The sequence below is a fragment of the Oncorhynchus kisutch genome, linkage group LG24, assembly GCF_002021735.2.
Source record: "Oncorhynchus kisutch isolate 150728-3 linkage group LG24, Okis_V2, whole genome shotgun sequence".
NCBI classification, from domain to species: domain Eukaryota; kingdom Metazoa; phylum Chordata; class Actinopteri; order Salmoniformes; family Salmonidae; genus Oncorhynchus; species Oncorhynchus kisutch.
Window position 1 is genome coordinate 13,084,696 of NC_034197.2, and position 18,568 is coordinate 13,103,263.

Below are 18,568 nucleotides of genomic sequence, written 5' to 3' on the forward strand. Positions count from 1 at the left end.
ACCCCGCGTCCGGCCCGTGTGCGTCTCCTCTGTACTGGTGTTGTGTTAGGGCGTCAGATCCATGATCAATAGGCAGGCTTCAGATGTGCTATTGAGCACTGAGAGATGCTCCTCTATCGCTGTAACAAATGTGTGTGTGTGTGTGTGTGTGTGTGTGTGTGTGTGTGTGTGTGTGTTGTTGTTGTGCCCTGTAGCGTCTCCCATGGCTAATGAAAGAGACAGAGTGACACAGAGCAACATAACAACAACAGAGAGACCTGTTGGAGGATGGAAGCTGACATATTGCACAACCTCCATCAACCACTACAGAGTACCATAAAGTCAGAGTAGTACTATATAGACTCATAGTAGTACTATAGAGACTCAGAGTAGTACCATAAAATCACAGAGTAGTACTATAGAGACTCAGAGTAGTACTATATAGACTCAGAGTAGTACCATAGAGACTCAGAGTAGTACCATAGAGACTCAGAGTAGTACCATAGAGACTCAGAGTAGTACCATAAAATCACAGAGTAGTACTGTATAAACTCAGAGTAGTACTATATAGACTCAGAGTAGTACCATAAAATCACAGAGTAGTACCATATAGACTCAGAGTAGTACTATATAGAGTCAGAGTGGTATTATATAGACTCAGAGTAGTACCATAGAGACTCAGAGTAGTACCATAGAGACTCAGAGTAGTACCATAGAGACTCAGAGTAGTACCATAAAATCACAGAGTAGTACTGTATAAACTCAGAGTAGTACTATATAGACTCAGAGTAGTACCATAAAATCACAGAGTAGTACCATATAGACTCAGAGTAGTACTATATAGAGTCAGAGTGGTACTATATAGACTCAGAGTAGTACTATAGAGACTCAGAGTAGTACCATAGAGACTCAGAGTAGTACCATAGAGACTCAGAGTAGTACTATATAGACTCAGAGTAGTACCATAAAATCACAGAGTAGTACCATATAGACTCAGAGTAGTACTATATAGAGTCAGAGTGGTACTATATAGACTCAGAGTAGTACTATAGAGACTCAGAGTAGTACTATATAGAATCAGAGTAGTACCATAAAATCACAGAGTAGTACTATAGAGACTCAGAGTAGTACCATAGAGACTCAGAGTAGTACCATAGAGACTCAGAGTAGTACTATATAGACTCAGTGTAGTACCATAAAATCACAGAGTAGTACTATAGAGACTCAGAGTAGTACCATAGAGACTCAGAGTAGTACCATAGAGACTCAGAGTAGTACCATATCGACTCAGAGTAGTACCATAGAGACTCCGAATAGTACCATAGAGACTCCGAGTAGTACCATAGAGACTCAGTGGTACTTTATAGACTAGGAGTAGTATGGGTACCATAGAGACTCAGCGTAGTACTATATAGACTCAGAGTAGTACCATAAAATCACAGAGTAGTACCATATAGACTCAGAGTAGTACTATATAGAGTCAGAGTGGTACTATATAGACTCAGAGTAGTACCATAGAGACTCCGAATAGTACCATAGAGACTCAGAGTAGTACCATAGAGACTCAGAGTAGTACCATAGAGACTCAGAGTAATACTATATAGACTCAGAGTAGTACCATAAAATCACAGAGTAGTACTATAGAGACTCAGAGTAGTACTATATAGACTCAGAGTAGTACCATAAGATCACAGAGTAGTACTATAGAGACTCAGAGTAGTACCATATAGACTCAGAGTAGTACCATAGAGACTCAGAGTAGTACCATAGAGACTCAGAGTAGTACCATAGAGACTCAGAGTAGTACCATAGAGACTCAGAGTAGTACCATAGAGACTCAGAGTAGTACCATAGAGACTCAGTGGTACTTTATAGACTAGGAGTAGTATGGGTACCATAGAGACTCAGCGTAGTACCATAGAGACTCAGAGTAGTACCATAGAGACTCAGAGTAGTACCATAGAGACTCAGAGTAGTACCATAGAGACTCATTGGTACTTTATAGACTAGGAGTAGTATGGGTACCATAGAGACTCAGCGTAGTACCATAGAGACTCAGTGGTACTTTATAGACTAGGAGTAGTACTATATAGACTCAGAGTAGTACTATATAGACTCAGAGTAGTACCATAGCGACTCAGAGTAGTACCATAGCGACTCAGAGTAGTACCATAGCGACTCAGTGGTACTTTATAGACTAGGAGTAGTATGGGTACCATAGAGACTCAGAGTAGTACCATAGAGACTCAGTGGTACTTTATAGACTAGGAGTAGTATGGGTACCATAAAGAGCGCTCTGAGGTGCTTAGGGGGGAGAGCGAGGGGGGAGAGAGAGAGGTTGAGACCGCTGCTTACTATCTGTGGGTGAAGGAGAGAAAAAAGAGAGGAAAGAAAAGAGGAAGGAGACACAGAGGGGGGTACATACATACAGTAAATCAGCATGGGACCAAGTCCTCTACGAAGGACACTATGATGTGTCCCATCTAATAACCCTGACACCTTGTAAATTATTCTACCTCTTTTTTCTCCTCCTCTGGGGAAGCAGGTCTCAGAGAGAAAGGCCCCATGGTAAGGCTGCAGCCCCAGCCCCCCTCCACGACAGACTGAACCTAGTCCTCAGTAACACACACACACTCACACACACACACACACACACCATGGCTGCAGGCTTCAGGGCTGCAGATCAACAGGCTGCAGTCTGGAGCTCTGGGCAGATGGTCTCCTTGTCTGAGTAATGGGAGCCTGCTGACCCTCTGCACTACTGAAAGATTCATGTGCTCTGGAGAGGACTAGCTGCCTTCTCTCTTTACCTCTCTCTCTCTGTATCTCCCCTTCTCCCTCTCTCTGTCTTTCCCCCTCTCTCTGTCTTTCCCCCTCTCTCTCTTCCTCCCCCCCCCCCCCAGGACCATGAAGGTGGCAAGGAACTGCAGGTCAAGTCTGAGCCTCTGAGATGTAGAGAGAAGTTCAGCGTGGAGCGAGGCAGGGCTAATTGCCACGGTAACAGGTAAAGGACAACCTAGTCCCTGAGCGGAGGGAGATTAAATATAGATAGCAGGAGTAGAGGGCCTCAGAGGAGAGGGAACGAGAGAGAGGGAGAGTGAGAGAGGAGGGAATGAGAGCGCGAGAGACTGTATCTCTCCAGGGAAGACACTTTATAGGAGGTGTCGGTTCTCTCTCTCTCTCCCGCCACCTGAGGAATAATTGCCCTCTATTCTGTGTGAGTCATGCAGATCAGATGAAACCAGGCGAGTGAATTCTAATGAGTCTGGAGGAGGAGGATTCAACGTCTCAAAGTCAGAAGCAGCTCAACATTAAAGTTCACCTGCAGTACATCTGAGTGGGCCTGGGTGATTTCCTTACTATAAACTATCATTATACTACTACATAGAACGTGCGTTTATAACGTGGCTGAATCCCACGTTATAACTCCAGAGACTTATATGGATACTGTACACAACAAACTGCAATACACTGTCGTCAACACGTATACATGTCATGTCGATGGAATAACACTGCCTGGTAGTGCAGGAGTGTGGCGAGTCTAGATATACGCAACGTAGATCGGTTCACCGTACCTGGTAGTGCATGAGTGTGTTGAGTCTCTTCCAGTCGTTCTCTATCTTGGTGGTGATGTCCTCGTCCTGCAGGACCACGCGGGCCATCCGCCCCTGACGCCACTCTGACGGGGCCAGAGAGAAGAGACGCTGCGTCAGTCACGCTGCCAGAAACACAATCACACGCAGACACACACACACACCAACGCACCTACGCACACACACAGATAACGCGCACATGAACATACACACATACAGTGTCCTCTAGTTTGTGTTTTCCATTTACTGTGGAAGCCTTTGTATCTTACGGTAACACCCTTTTTATAAGGTGTGAGCTGAGTTACCTACAACCAATTCAACTCAACAACACTGGTCTGCAGTATAAAGAGCTTCACAACCCTGTCTGTCTGTCTGTCTGTCTGTCTGTCTGTCTGTCTGTCTGTCTGTCTGTCTGTCTGTCTGTCTGTCTGTCTGTCTGTCTGTCTGTCTGTCTGTCTGTCTGTCTGTCTGTCTGTCTGTCTGTCTGTCTGTCTGTCTGTCTGTCTGTCTGTCTGTCTGTCTGTCTGTCTGTCTGTCTGTCTGTCTGTGTATTTAAGCAATAGGGCCAGAGGAGGTGTGGTATATGGCCAATATACCATTGCTAAGATCTGTTCTTAAGCACGATGCAACACAGTGTGCCTGGACACAGCCCTTAGCCGCGGTATATTGGCCATATATCACAAACCCCCGAGGTGCCTTATTGCTATTATAAACTGGTCATCAACGTAATTAGAGCAGTAAAAATAAATGTTTTATCATACCCATGGTATACGGTCTGATATACCATGGCTGTCAGCCAATCAGCATTCAGGGCTTGAACCACCCAGTTTATAATAGCCATTATTTCCTCTGGCAAGATGAGTGAAACTCTTAAGTTATTCCCTGACTGCAACTTCATTTGATTGGTGTTTCTGTGTCGCTACGAAGAGGCACACATCAGGAGCTTCCAAAGGACTCTTGAGAAAACACATTATCCAAATGAAGCCATATCAACAGCCATTCTGTTCTACAGACACACAGAGCACTCTGTGTACTCTGCTAGGTTAGAAGACGAGAGACCGCGCCCGGGTTGACTTGCATTTTAATGAAACATTACACACTAACAAGTTCAAGATGTACGCTCAGTCAGCCTCGCCGGTTTAATTGGCACTCGTGTCAGTGATACGTCGTTGCATAACCATTCCACGGTCGGCGCGGCTACGGTGGAGTGGGGGAAACACAACGTAGCGGTAAGAAGCACTGAGAGAGAAAATCCTCACCGGAAAAAAGTGAGTCAAGCGAGAGGGGAAAGGGGAAGAGGAGGGATGGAGGGGGAACGTTGACCCGATAATGAAAAGATAATCAGTGTGTTGATGGGGAAATGGACGGGCAGCGTCGGGCATCACTGGGTAGTGATCATTGATTTTCTCCTCTGTTGACTGGACTTTATTACTTTGTGCCACTGCCAGCAGACACTGCTGCTCCAGGCTTCGGGCACGACCCCCTCCCCCCCTCTCACCCTCCCTAGCGTTACCTAGGCGATAGTGATATGGAGACACGGCCTCCTGTGGCTGGGGCCAGTGTGGTTGAAGGGCGTCGGGCACTCCTGATGGGAGGCTGGTGTTTCCATCTCCCTTGTGTGAAGTGAGAGTCCATGAGAAGACGGGGGAGGAGGAGCAGGAGATGTGGAGGTAACGGCGGTGTCGCCTCTCCAGGGCCGGGGCGGCAGACTGTGTAGGAGGCGGTGGGCCTGCCATGGTGGACCTGTGGTGCCCGTCTGTCAGCTCTTACCTGGGTCAGTCAGTCAGGCTACAGACTAGGGAGGGTGTGTGTGTGTGTGTGTGTGTGTGTGTGTGTGTGTGTGTGTGTGTGTGTGTGTGTGTGTGTGTGTGTGTGTGTGTGTGTATCTCTGTCTTACCCAGGTCCATGTCGACAGCGCGGGGCCTCTGTGAGTAAGGCATGTTCTTATAGCAGGCGTCCAGTATCTTCTCCTTGACCTGGGTGATGGTGTCACAGTTCAGCACCTTCACTGGGATCTCAGGACTGTTCTCGTTGTCTGGGTTCACACAGTTCAGGATCTGAAGGGGGAGACGGGAGAGGGGGTTAAGGTGTGTGTGTGTGTGTGTGGGGGTGCGTGCTTGCGTATGAATGTAAGAGCGCCTGCATGAGTGTGCTCCGGTGTGTGTTTGCTATGCCGGTGCCTGTGTGTGTTTCAACGCCTCTTCGTGTGCGAGTGCGTTTCTGTGACTATGTGTGTGTGTTAATGGGTCCTGTCACGGTCCGGTTGCCCCCCCTCTCTAAAATACTATTCCCACGCCCACACCCCCACCACCATCCTAAAATCTAATTTCACACCTTCGGCAGGACACCAATTTCCAGCTCTGTCAGGGTATTAGAGTAATGAGCCCAGTTCCCCGTCAAAGCAAACAGAGTTAAAGTAATGTCTTGTCTGTGACTGCCTTAGTGCTCCTGTCTCTGTCTCCACAGACCCCTGCTCTCCTGTTGGTGCAGCACTGACACCCACAGGATAATTAGCTGTCCAGGACACAGAGGGAAGCAAAACATGATGGTGTGTGTGTGTGAGAAAGATAAATATGTAGTCAGTAGAGTCCGACTGTGTGTGTGTGTGTGTGTGTGTGTGTGAGATTGCCTGAGTGGTACTGACCAGGGTCTTGTAGTCAATCTGCTGTCTGATCAGCTTGTCCTCACTGAGGGAGTAGCGCGCCTCTCCTGTGATAGAGTCTATAGGGCCCTTCTCCATCTGCTGCTTGATGGCACAGTATAGCATGAACAGAGGCTCCCCAGCACACTCCTAGAGAGAGAGAGAGAGAGAGAGAGAGAGAGAGAGAGAGAGAGAGAGAGAGAGAGAGAGAGAGAGAGAGAGAGAGAGAGAGGGGGGGGGGGGGGGATAGGGAGAGAAAACACAGATTAACGACATAAAATGTATTCTCACTGCCACAGCCCTGGCTTACTAAAACTGCTGAACTGGAGGTTGCATTAGACTCACCTTGAGGAACCTGTGAAGAAGGAAGGCGAACCAGTTGGTGAGCATCTTCTCTGCAACGGACTCCGTTCTGAAGAAAGAGGGAAAATAATGTTTTATTAGTTCAGATCGGAATTCACCCTATCCTTTGATGCTGATGTTTCTTTCTCAAATGGATCCAATATCATCTCAGGGCAAAACATGGGAGGATGGAGGGAACGTGGAGGGTTGAGGATAAAACTGGAGCCATTGGAAGAAAAAGAAACCAGTAGAAACAGGGGGAATGAGAGAAAGAGAAGAAAAAGAAAACAGTAGAAACAGGGGGAATGAGAGAAAGAGAAGAAAACAGTAGAAACAGGGGGAATGAGAAAGAGAAGAAAACAGTAGAAACAGGGGGAATGAGAAAGAGAAGAAAGAGAAAACAGTAGAAACAGGGGGAATGAGAAAGAGAAGAAAACAGTAGAAACAGGGGGAATGAGAAGAGAAGAAAACAGTAGAAACAGGGGGAATGAGAAAGAGAAGAAAGAGAAAACAGTAGAAACAGGGGGAATGAGAAAGAGAAGAAAGAGAAAACAGTAGAAACAGGGGGAATGAGAAAGAGAAGAAAGAGAAAACAGTAGAAACAGGGGGAATGAGAAAGAGAAGAAAACAGTAGAAACAGGGGGAATGAGAAAGAGAAGAAAACAGTAGAAACAGGGGGAATGAGAAAGAGAAGAAAACAGTAGAAACAGGGGGAATGAGAAAGAGAAGAAAACAGTAGAAACAGGGGGAATGAGAAAGAGAAGAAAGAGAAAACAGTAGAAACAGGGGGAATGAGAAAGAGAAGAAAACAGTAGAAACAGGGGGAATGAGAAAGAGAAGAAAACAGTAGAAACAGGGGGAATGAGAAAGAGAAGAAAGAGAAAACAGTAGAAACAGGGGGAATGAGAAAGAGAAGAAAGAGAAACAGTAGAAACAGGGGAATGAGAAAGAGAAGAAAACAGTAGAAACAGGGGGAATGAGAAAGAGAAGAAAACAGTAGAAACAGGGGGAATGAGAAAGAGAAGAAAACAGTAGAAACAGGGGGAATGAGAAAGAGAAGAAAGAGAAAACAGTAGAAACAGGGGGAATGAGAAAGAGAAGAAAGAGAAAACAGTAGAAACAGGGGGAATGAGAAAGAGAAGAAAACAGTAGAAACAGGGGGAATGAGAAAGAGAAGAAAACAGTAGAAACAGGGGGAATGAGAAAGAGAAGAAAGAGAAAACAGTAGAAACAGGGGGAATGAGAAAGAGAAGAAAGAGAAAACAGTAGAAACAGGGGGAATGAGAAAGAGAAGAAAGAGAAAACAGTAGAAACAGGGGGAATGAGAAAGAAAAGAGAAAACAGTAGAAACAGGGGGAATGAGATAGAGAAGAAAGAGAAAACAGTAGAAACAGGGGGAATGAGAAAGAGAAGAAAGAGAAAACAGTAGAAACAGGGGGAATGAGAAAGAGAAGAAAGAGAAAACAGTAGAAACAGGGGGAATGAGAAAGAGAAGAAAACAGTAGAAACAGGGGGAATGAGAAAGAGAAGAAAGAGAAAACAGTAGAAACAGGGGGAATGAGAAAGAGAAGAAAACAGTAGAAACAGGGGGAATGAGAAAGAGAAGAAAACAGTAGAAACAGGGGGAATGAGAAGAGAAGAAAGAGAAAACAGTAGAAACAGGGGAATGAGAAAGAGAAGAAAGAGAAAACAGTAGAAACAGGGGGAATGAGAAAGAGAAGAAAGAGAAAACAGTAGAAACAGGGGAATGAGAAAGAGAAGAAAGAGAAAACAGTAGAAACAGGGGGAATGAGAAAGAGAAGAAAGAGAAAACAGTAGAAACAGGGGGAATGAGAAAGAGAAGAAAGAGAAAACAGTAGAAACAGGGGGAATGAGAAAGAGAAGAAAGAGAAAACAGTAGAAACAGGGGGAATGAGAAAGAGAAGAAAGAGAAAACAGTAGAAACAGGGGGAATGAGAGATAGAGAAGAAAAAGCAGACAGAAAGGAATGGTTAACAAGCATGAAAACAGATGAAAGGGTTACTCTCTCCTTCTCTTTCTCCTCCAGAGGACCAACAGTACTACTGCTGAATACCAACACAACACATCTTCTGAGAGCTGGCTAGCCGTGCTGGGAAAGCATAAACACACACAGTCTTCCTCCTCAGACTCCTCCTCTCTCCACATCACCGGCCTAAGCTTCACACACAGCTGTCGATTATTTTCCAGCTGTGTGATAGCTGTGTGTATTCTACCTGCTAACAACATCAGCTGTCATTACCACAGTCTCCAACCTGGACATGATAAAAGCATATTTTCCCATTTGTCTGTCTGTCTGTGTGTGTGTGTGTGTGTGTGTGTGTGTGTGTGTGTGTGTGTGTGTGTGTGTGTGTGTGTGTGTGTGTGTGTGTGTGTGTGTATTGCTTGGGTACTCGAGTACCGCCGAGCCACTTTACAACCTGGTGCGTGTAGAGGGGGCCATACACCATACAGGCTGTACCAGTGGTGTACAGGGCTGATCTGAGGACAGGGATTAGGTAGGATGAGGATATAACGGGCAGGTATTTAACACGCCGACCTACGCTAAGCGTGGACCGGAAGGACAGACGGACGGACGAACAGACAAAGGGACGGACAGTGTGAATAGAGCAGAGATGATTGACACCTGTTCACATGGGAATAACTGAGCGAGCCGGCTCGTCATTGTGTGGAGAGGAGACCATGAGACGACGGTCTAAGAAACCGTGTCCCACTTTTCTGCGACTGAGGAAGACGAGAGGCTAGAGGTTATCTCCATTGTAGCCCTTTGTTGTGGTTGATGTGGGGCCGAGGTGTGGTCGATGTGTGGCTGAGGTGTGGTTGAGGTGTGGTCGATGTGTGGTTGAGGTGTGGTCGATGTGTGGTCGATGTGTGGTCGAGGTGTGGTCGAAAGTGTGGTCGAAAGTGTGGTCGAGGTGTGGTCGAGGTGTGGCTGAGGTGTGGTCGAGGTGTGGTTCCTAACTGCTGGAGGCTGATCCTTATGACTGCAGCAGACCACTGCAGTAGATGAAGGACTTCAGTGACTACTTATTTGAAGTGGGCTGGAGCAGACCACTGCAGTAGATGAAGGACTTCAGTGACTACTTATTTGAAGTGGGCTGCAGCAGACCACTGCAGTAGATGAAGGACTTCAGTGACTACTTGTTTGAAGTGGGCTGCAGCAGACCAGTGCAGTAGATGAGGGACTTCAGTGACTACTTCTTTGAAGTGGGCTGAGGCAGACCACTGCAGTAGATGAAGGACTTCAGTGACTACTTATTTGAAGTGGGCTGAGGAGGAGGGTGGAAGGAAGCAGGAGTTTTATTCACCCCATTTGAGCTGCAGGATGAGCAGGAAAAGGCCATACTTACATCTGAAGGAGGGAGTGATTGTGTCCTCTTCGAGACACGCACACGCATCCACCTATTACCTCTCTCATCTCATCTACTACTCTCCACTAAGCCGTCATCCTCCACAATTATACGGACCCTCCATACTCTGTTTCCAAGCTGGGACAAAAACCACACACATTGTGTTTTTGGACAATGTGCACATTTACCTCCATAAGTCACAGCTCCTCCTCTATTCCGAAGAAGTTAATGGAAGCGATTAAGCATTTTAATAAGCTCAGCAAAGTCCCCGTGGAAGGAAAGTGAAATAAAGGCTTTTCGCAACATTCCAGTTCCCTAATAGCCCATTCTAGCAGCGCAACGCATGGACACGAATCTCTTTAGAAAAACACAGAGGGGAAAAAGACTGAAGGCGATAGGAAACTAGCTACTGCTCTGTCGTTTAATTTGATAGACAGGGGAGAGAGACAGAGATATGCAAAGAGAGAGAAAACAGAAAGCTCTAAAAAAAGAGAGAGAGGGACAGGGGATGGAGTGAGAGCTCAGTGCACGCAGGTAGGGGATCATTAACGAGTAACACAAGCCCCATGAAGGATGTCTCTAAAGGAAGACGGAAAGGGTTAGAGCTAGGTGAAGTGATGGGAGAGAACGAGAGAGAGAGAGAGAGAGACAGAGAGAGAGAGAGAGACAGAGAGAGACAGAGAGAGAGAGAGACAGAGAGAGAGAGAGAGAGAGAGAGACAGAGAGAGAGAGAGAGACAGAGAGAGAGACAGAGAGAGAGAGAGAGAGAGAGAGACAGAGAGAGAGACAGAGAGAGAGACAGAGAGAGAGACAGAGAGAGAGACAGAGAGAGAGAGACAGAGAGAGAGAGAGAGAGACAGAGAGAGAGAGAGACAGAGAGAGAGAGAGAGAGAGACAGAGAACGTGAAAGAGAGCAAGATGACAAAAATGAGCCACAGCGTCTCGCTAAAAGGTTTGAAAGCAGATAAACACATTGGACTGGGAAAGTAAGCAATTTGAAGTCTGAAGGTTGTCAACACTAAAGATCCCATGTTCAGAAAGCCCTTCGGGGGAATCAATCGAATGTCCTGGCCTGTAGACTCTCAGGTAGAAAGACTCCACTACAGTCAGGGAGGGGAACAAAACTTGTCGACCTAAAGTCTTGGTTTGGGGCGCATTCTCTCAAAAGGATCCTCAAAACAACATGGGAGGTATGAATAGACTCCGTATATATAAAGCCGTGACCTCGTCGCTGTACTCTGGCCCGTGTCTCTGGGCCATTCATGGAAGCTATTCTCTGGCTCCTTTGTACTGGTCAAATGGTTACATGGTGAAAACACGTGGAGTTAGATTACTGAGTGGACTATGGGCATGTCGTTTTTGCTACTGTGAAACCATAACAACACAAGGCCACTGGCAGGGATGAGTACATAGCCACCCCCTCATTGCACTCATCATATAACCTTAGACAGGAGTTCATGTCTGCTGTGTGTGTGTGTGAATGTACAGTTGAAGTGGGAAGTTTACATACACCGTAGCCAAATCCATTTAAACTCCGTTTTTCACAATTCCTGACATTTAATCCAAGTAAAAATCCCCTGTTTTAGGTCAGTTAGGATCACCACTTTATTTTAAGAATGTGAAATGTCAGAATAATAGTAGAGATAATTATTTATTTCAGCTTTAATTTCTTTCATCACATTCACAGTGGGTCAGATGTTCACATAGACCCAATTAGTATTTGGTAGCATTGCCTTTAAATTGTTTAACTTGGGTCAAACGTTTCGGGTAGCCTTCCACAAGCTTCCCACAATAAGATGGGTGAATTGTGGCCCATTCCACCAGACAGAGCTGGTGTAACTGAGTCAGGTTTGTAGGCCTCCTTGCTCGCACACGCTTTTTCAGTTCTGCCCACATATTTTCTATAGGATTGAGGTCAGGGCTTTGTGATGGCCACTCCAATACCTTGACTTTGTTGTCCCTAAGCCATTTTGCCACAACGTTGGAAGTGTGCTTGTGGTCATTGTTCATTTGGAAGACCCATTTGCGACATCATTTTCTGGAATTTTCCAAGCTGTTTAAAGGCACAGTCAACTTAGTGTATGTAAACTTCAGACTCACTAGAATTGTGATAGTGAATTATAAGTGAAATAATCTGTGTGTAAACAATTGACTTGTTTACACACAGATGACTTGTGTCATGCACAAAGTAGATATCCTAACCGACTTGCCAAAACTATAGTTTGTGAACAGGAAATTTGTAGAGTGGTTGAAAAACAAGTTTTAAATGACTCCAACCTAAGTGTATGTAAACTTCTGACTACAACTGTATTTCTCTCTGTGTGTGTCTGTACATTCTGTTGACTTTCCCCATAATATCCAACACGGTTGTTTTTCCACCATAGTGAATCCCATTAAGCAGCTTTACTCACTGAGATCCTGCTCTTTCCTTCCCTGAGAGACATGTACCAATGTTCAGCAGCCTATTCCTAAGATCAATACGTAGAATTATACTTCAGTTGTAGTAACAGGGTGAGTATAAGGTTAACAAACCTTTGTTCGAACAGTTCATACGGTCTATCATTTATACCTCTATGAAGAGGTGAAATAGTAACATACTAGCAGTTCGTAAATGATTGACCTATTGATGTGACGCTCGTCTTCATCTAAAGAGAAAGAGTTGTGTGTGTGTGTGTGTGTGTGTGAGCGAGAGATAGGAAGAGAGAGAGAGAGAGCAGAGTAATTGCTAATTACGGTGTGAACAGGCGTGTTGCATGTCTAATGTACCCTGGTAACCCCAAAACACCTTTCACACAAGATCACACTGGCCAAGACTGGTGCCCATCGGCTTCCTCCCTCTCCTAGTTTCCCCTTCCTCTGCTTTCATCTCTCCATCTCCCTCTCCATCCTCCTCCTCTCCCTTTGGCTTCTTTTCTCTCACTCTGCCTCACCCTCTGCTTTCATCTCTCCATCTCCCTCTCCATCCTCCTCCTCTCCTTTTGGCTTCTTTTCTCTCACTCCGCCTCTCACCCTCTGCTTTCATCTCTCCATCTCCCTCTCCATCCTCCTCCTCTCCCTTTGGCTTCTTTTCTCTCACTCTGCCTCTCACCCTATTCACCTCCCTTCTCTCTCTCTCTCTCGCTCTGCGGTGGGACGGGCCAAAAGCTAGCGTGACACTCCATCATCACCTGGAGACCGCCTCAATGATTAAAAAGGTCCAATCAGATCCTATTGCTGACCTGTCTGAGAGAAAAGCCCTGCTGCCCTCCTCGTCCATGGGCCCCCAGCCCCCCCCTGACACGTAGCTACCCCACTATTGCCTCACTCACACACCGGCAGAGTCTGTGGTCAACACACACACCGCGCTCGCGCGCACACGTCAGCGGACACACGCGTTGAGTGCACATACACGTATACACAGGCATTGGCACGCGCAAACACGCACGCACGCACACACACAAACATACTTCCATGACATGTGTGGGAATGCCTTCGGGCAGTGCTGTCTAAAGTGTGTGTGTACCTACTACTGTATATCTTCATCCTGTATGTCTCTTTAGTGTGTGTTATCGGTGGATAATATTATTATTTGCTTTTAAAGTATGTATGCATGTGTGCACGTTTATGCTTTCAGTGTCTAGTGACTCAACGCTACATGTTCCATATACCCTGCTCTAAATGAAACTAAACCATATGGACAGAGACATGCAGAGAAAACATCTGGCTCAAATATATCTTCAAATACATTTCAGGACTGATAGACACAACCGGCTAAAGCATGGGGACAGCTATTGTTCTTTCTACAGCTCCCATATACACATATCTACGGGATCCCTGTTATGGATGTTATGGACAGTCTACTGTGAGTACTACAGAAATGCATTCTGCTACAGCGAAGCAATGTGTGTGTGTGTGTGTGTGTGTGTGTGTGTGTGTGTGGGCAGCAGATAGCGCCATTCAGCCGGTGCGCTCAAAACTCACCACGATGTGACCCTGTTATATGTCACATGTAATATGTATGAGACAGAAGCAGGAAGCTGTAGGCTCAGTCACCCGGGTAACTTCCTGTATGTGTGGTGGCTCTCTCCTCTGACCATGTAGCCCAGGTCCGGTGCTGTTACAGTCACTGATCATTCATACTGCACCGTCATGCACTACTAGCGAGTCCCTGATAGTGTTTCTCCTGCTGCCTCAGATACTGTACAGTACGCCACCGTATGGGCTGTGTCCAAACGCCACTCTGTATAGTGCCATTTGGGACACCGGCATAGAGGTGCAACGTTTTTCCTCTCCACTTCCCAAGGACCCATCAGGAGCCTCTGCTAAAGGACACATCGGGAGCCTCTGCTAAAGGACCCATCGGGAGCCTCTGCTAAAGGACACATCGGGAGCCTCTGCTAAAGGACACATCGGGAGCCTCTGCTAAAGGACACATCGGGAGCCTCTGCTAAAGGACACATCGGGAGCCTCTGCTAAAGGACCATCGGGAGCCTCTGCTAAAGGACCCATCGGGAGCCTCTGCTAAAGGACCCATCGGGAGCCTCTGCTAAAGGGACCCATCGGGAGCCTCTGCTAAAGGACCCATCGGGAGCCTCTGCTAAAGGACCCATCGGGAGCCTCTGCTAAAGGACCCATCGGGAGCCTCTGCTAAAGGACCCATCGGGAGCCTCTGCTAAAGGACCCATCGGGAGCCTCTGCTAAAGGACCCATCGGGAGCCTCTGCTAAAGGACCCATCGGGAGCCTCTGCTAAAGGACCCATCGGGAGCCTCTGCTAAAGGACCCATCGGGAGCCTCTGCTAAAGGACCCATCGGGAGCCTCTGCTAAAGGACCCATCGGGAGCCTCTGCTAAAGGGACCCATCGGGAGCCTCTGCTAAAGGACCCATCGGGAGCCTCTGCTAAAGGAACCCATCGGGAGCCTCTGCTAAAGGACCCATCGGGAGCCTCTGCTAAAGGACCCATCGGGAGCCTCTGCTAAAGGACCCATCGGGAGCCTCTGCTAAAGGACCCATCGGGAGCCTCTGCTAAAGGACCCCATCGGGAGCCCTCTGCTAAAGGACCATCGGGAGCCTCTGCTAAAGTAATTATCCCATCGGGAGCCTCTGCTAAAGGACCATCGGGAGCCTCTGCTAAAGGAACCCATCTGGAGCCTCCAGGCTAAAAGGACCCATCGGGAGCGTCTGTTAAAGGACCCTCGGGAAGCCTGCTGCTAAAGGACCCACAGGAGCGGACTGCTAAGGACCCATCAGGAGCCTCTGCTAAGGACCACATCAGGAGCGTCTGCTAAAGAACCCAACAGGAGCCCCTGCTAAAGGACCCATCGGAGCCCTCTGCTAAAGGACCCATGCGGGAGCCGTCTGCTAAAAGGACCCATCGGGAGCCTCTGCCTAAAGGACCCATGCAAGGAGCGACTGGCCTAAAGGACCATCAGGAGCCTCTGCTAAAAGGATCCATCAGGGAACCCTGCATGAAGAGACCCATCGGAGAGCCCCTGCTAAAGGACCCATCGGGAGCCTCTGCTAAAGGACCCATCGGGAGCCTCTGCTAAAGGACCATCGGGAGCCTCTGCTAAAGGACCCATCAGGAGCCTCTGCTAAAGGACCCATCAGGAGCCTCTGCTAAAGGACCCATCAGGAGCCTCTGCTAAAGGACCCATCAGGAGCTTCTGCTAAAGGACCCATCAGGAGCCTCTGCTAAAGGACCCATCGGGAGCCTCTGCTAAAGGACCCATCGGGAGCCTCTGCTAAAGGACCCCATCGGGAGCCTCTGCTAAAGGACCCATCGGGAGCCTCTGCTAAAGGACCCATCGGGAGCCTCTGCTAAAGGACACATCGGGAGCCTCTGCTAAAGGACCCATCGGGAGCGACTGCTAAAGGACCCATCAGGAGCCTCTGCTAAAGGACCCATCAGGAGCGTCTGCTAAAGAACCCATCAGGAGCCCCTGCTAAAGGACCCATCAGGAGCCCTGCTAAAGGACCCATCAGGAGCCTCTGCTAAAGGACCCATCAGGAGCCTCTGCTAAAGGACCCATCAGGAGCCTCTGCTAAAGGACCCATCAGAGCCTCTGCTAAAGGACCCATCAGGAGCCTCTGCTAAAGGACGCCATCAGGAGCTTCTGCTAAAGGACCCATCAGGAGCCTCTGCTAAAGGACCCATCAGGAGCCTCTGCTAAAGGACCCATCAGGAGCCTCTGCTAAAGGACCCATCAGGAGCCTCTGCTAAAGGCCTCCATGACATTACATGTTACTCATGCACTTCCCTATGGCCCTCCTGGAGGCTCACCAAGCTGTCTACTGGCCCTATCACTCTGAGATGTACAGATATACGCAGAACAGTACAGTGCGTCCCAAACCCTTATTTCCTATGTAGAGTCCATCGGGCTCCAGTCAAAAGTAGTGCACTACATAGGAAATAGGGTGCCATCTGGCACACAGCCAGGCATGACATCAGGGAGAGAAAGCGATGGAAGGCAGAGCTGGACTAATTCATGAATAGGTAGAGAGGGTTCAGGCCTAAACACAATAACAGGCCCAGCCTTCCTGCTATCAGCTGCTAATTGATGAACTGCCATCAGAGCAGAACAAAGACTATTAAACAGGAGAACCGAAAACAACGCCTAGGCTTATATATCTGTGTGTGTAGTGTATGTCTATTATGGCATCTTAAGCCAGACTGTCTGAGCAAAATTCGGTGCCGACCTCGGCTGGGGCCACTGAGAGTACTTCCCAGGGTCCTCCCTATCTTGAGGGAGGACGGGGAGTAAGTCACGGAGTCCCCTAATCTTTGTCAGCTGGGTAGCAGAACATTGTGTGGTAATGTTAATGTGAATGTGCGTGCGTGAGATGCCAGTGTAAAATGAATTGTTGTGTACAACAGACCAGCGCTCTCGTGAATGAACCTTTTTGACTATTTTAGCTGGGCCTCCGTCTGTTTCATTCGACCAGGATCTTACAAATTCTGGTTTGCAGACTGAGTAGTATAATTGAATTGGGGTTATGAACCTTGAGAACATCATTCTCCTAATAAATACTGAACATCGTAGACAATTAGTATTGGAGTATGGATTAAGAATTGTCTGTCATATGAGGAGGCCAGTCCTTGTGTCCTTCTCACACTGCTGGGCTAGAGAACAGGAGCTGAATGCTCAACACCGGGGATGGTCACCTGGTCACCTGCTAAGATGGCAAGCCATTACGCTAAAAGATTTAGCACAACGCCTGAGTCCGTGCGGGAAAACAATCGAGATAGGAGACAGAAGTTGGGCTGCTGCTGAATGTTTGATGAGGAGCCAGAGTTTAGAGGATAAGTGAGACTGACAGTGGTACAACTGTAGACTACAAGACTAAGAGGAAGGGAGAGAGAGAGAGAGAGAGAGAGAGAAGGAGAGAGATATGAAGGAGAGAGATGAAGGAAAGATATATGGAAGGAGAGAGATATGAAGGAGAGAGAGATATGAAGGAGAGAGAGAGGGAGAGAGAGATGAAGGAAGAGAGAGAGATGAGGGAGAGAGATGAAGGAAGGAGAGAGAAAGAGAGAGATGAAGGAAGGAGAGAGAGAGAGATGAAGGAAGGAGAGAGAGAGATGAGGGAGAGAGAGAGGGAGATGAGGGAGAGAGATGAAGGAAGGAGAGATGAAAGAGAGAGAGAGGTGAAGGAAGGAGAGAGAGATGAGGGAGAGAGAGATGAAGGAAGGAGAGAGAGAGATGAGGAAGGAGAGAGAGAGATGAAGGAAGGAGAGAGAGAGATGAAGGAAGGAGAGAGAAAGAGAGAGAGAGGTGAAGGAAGGAGAGAGAGAGATGAAGGAAGGAGAGAGAGAGATGAAGGAAGGAGAGAGAGAGATGAAGGAAGGAGAGAGAGAGAATGAAGGAAGGAGAGAAAAGGGAGAGATGAGAAGGAGAGAGAGAGAGAGAGATGAGGAAGGAGAGAGAGAGATGAGGAAGGAGAGAGAGAGATGAAGGAAGGAGAGCGAGAGAGAGATGAAGGAAGGAGAGAGAGAAAGAGAGGTGAAGGAAGGAGAGAGAAAGAGAGAGAGAGGTGAAGGAAGGAGAGAGAGAGAGAGAGATGAAGGAAGGAGAGAGAGAAAGAGGTGAAGGAAGGAGAGAGAAAGAGAGAGAGAGATGAAGGAAGGAGAGAGAGAGAGATGAAGGAAGGAGAGAGAGAGATGCAGGGAGAGGAGGGGAGATGAGGGAGAGAATGAAGGGAAGAAGATGAAAGAGAGAGAGAGGTGAAGGAAGGAGAGAGAGAGAGAGAGAGAGAGAGAGAGATGAGGAAGGAGAGAGAGATGAAGGAAGGAGAGAGAGAGATGAGAGAGAGAGAGATGAGGGAAGGAGAGAGAGAGATGAAGGAAGGAGAGAGAGAGATGAAGGAAGGAGAGAGAGAGAGGAGAGAGAGAGAGAGAGAGGGATGGAGATGAGAGGAGAGATGGGAGAGAGAGAGAGAGGAGAGAGAGAGAGAGAGAGAGAGAGAGAGAGAGAGAGAGAGATGAGGAAGGAGAGAGAGAGATGAAGGAAGGAGAGAGAGAGAGATGAGAGAGAGAGATGAGGAAGGAGAGAGAGATGAAGGAAGGAGAGAGAGAGATGAAGGAAGGAGAGAGAGAGAGAGAGAGAGAGAGAGAGAGAGAGAGAGAGAGAGAGAGAGAGAGAGAGAGAGAGAGATGAAGGAAGGAGA

General features: G+C 47.5%; 1 protein-coding gene across 1 annotated transcript in view; it reads right to left on the bottom strand.

Moving 5' to 3' along the window:
* Positions 1–18,568, bottom strand: part of LOC109869689 (plexin-A2) — a 306,452-nt gene that overhangs the window by 19,320 nt on the left and 268,564 nt on the right. Inside the window, 4 exon segments of the mRNA XM_031803557.1 lie at positions 3,555–3,658; positions 5,470–5,629; positions 6,217–6,363; positions 6,559–6,625. Coding sequence (XP_031659417.1) covers positions 3,555–3,658; positions 5,470–5,629; positions 6,217–6,363; positions 6,559–6,625 — 478 coding nt within the window.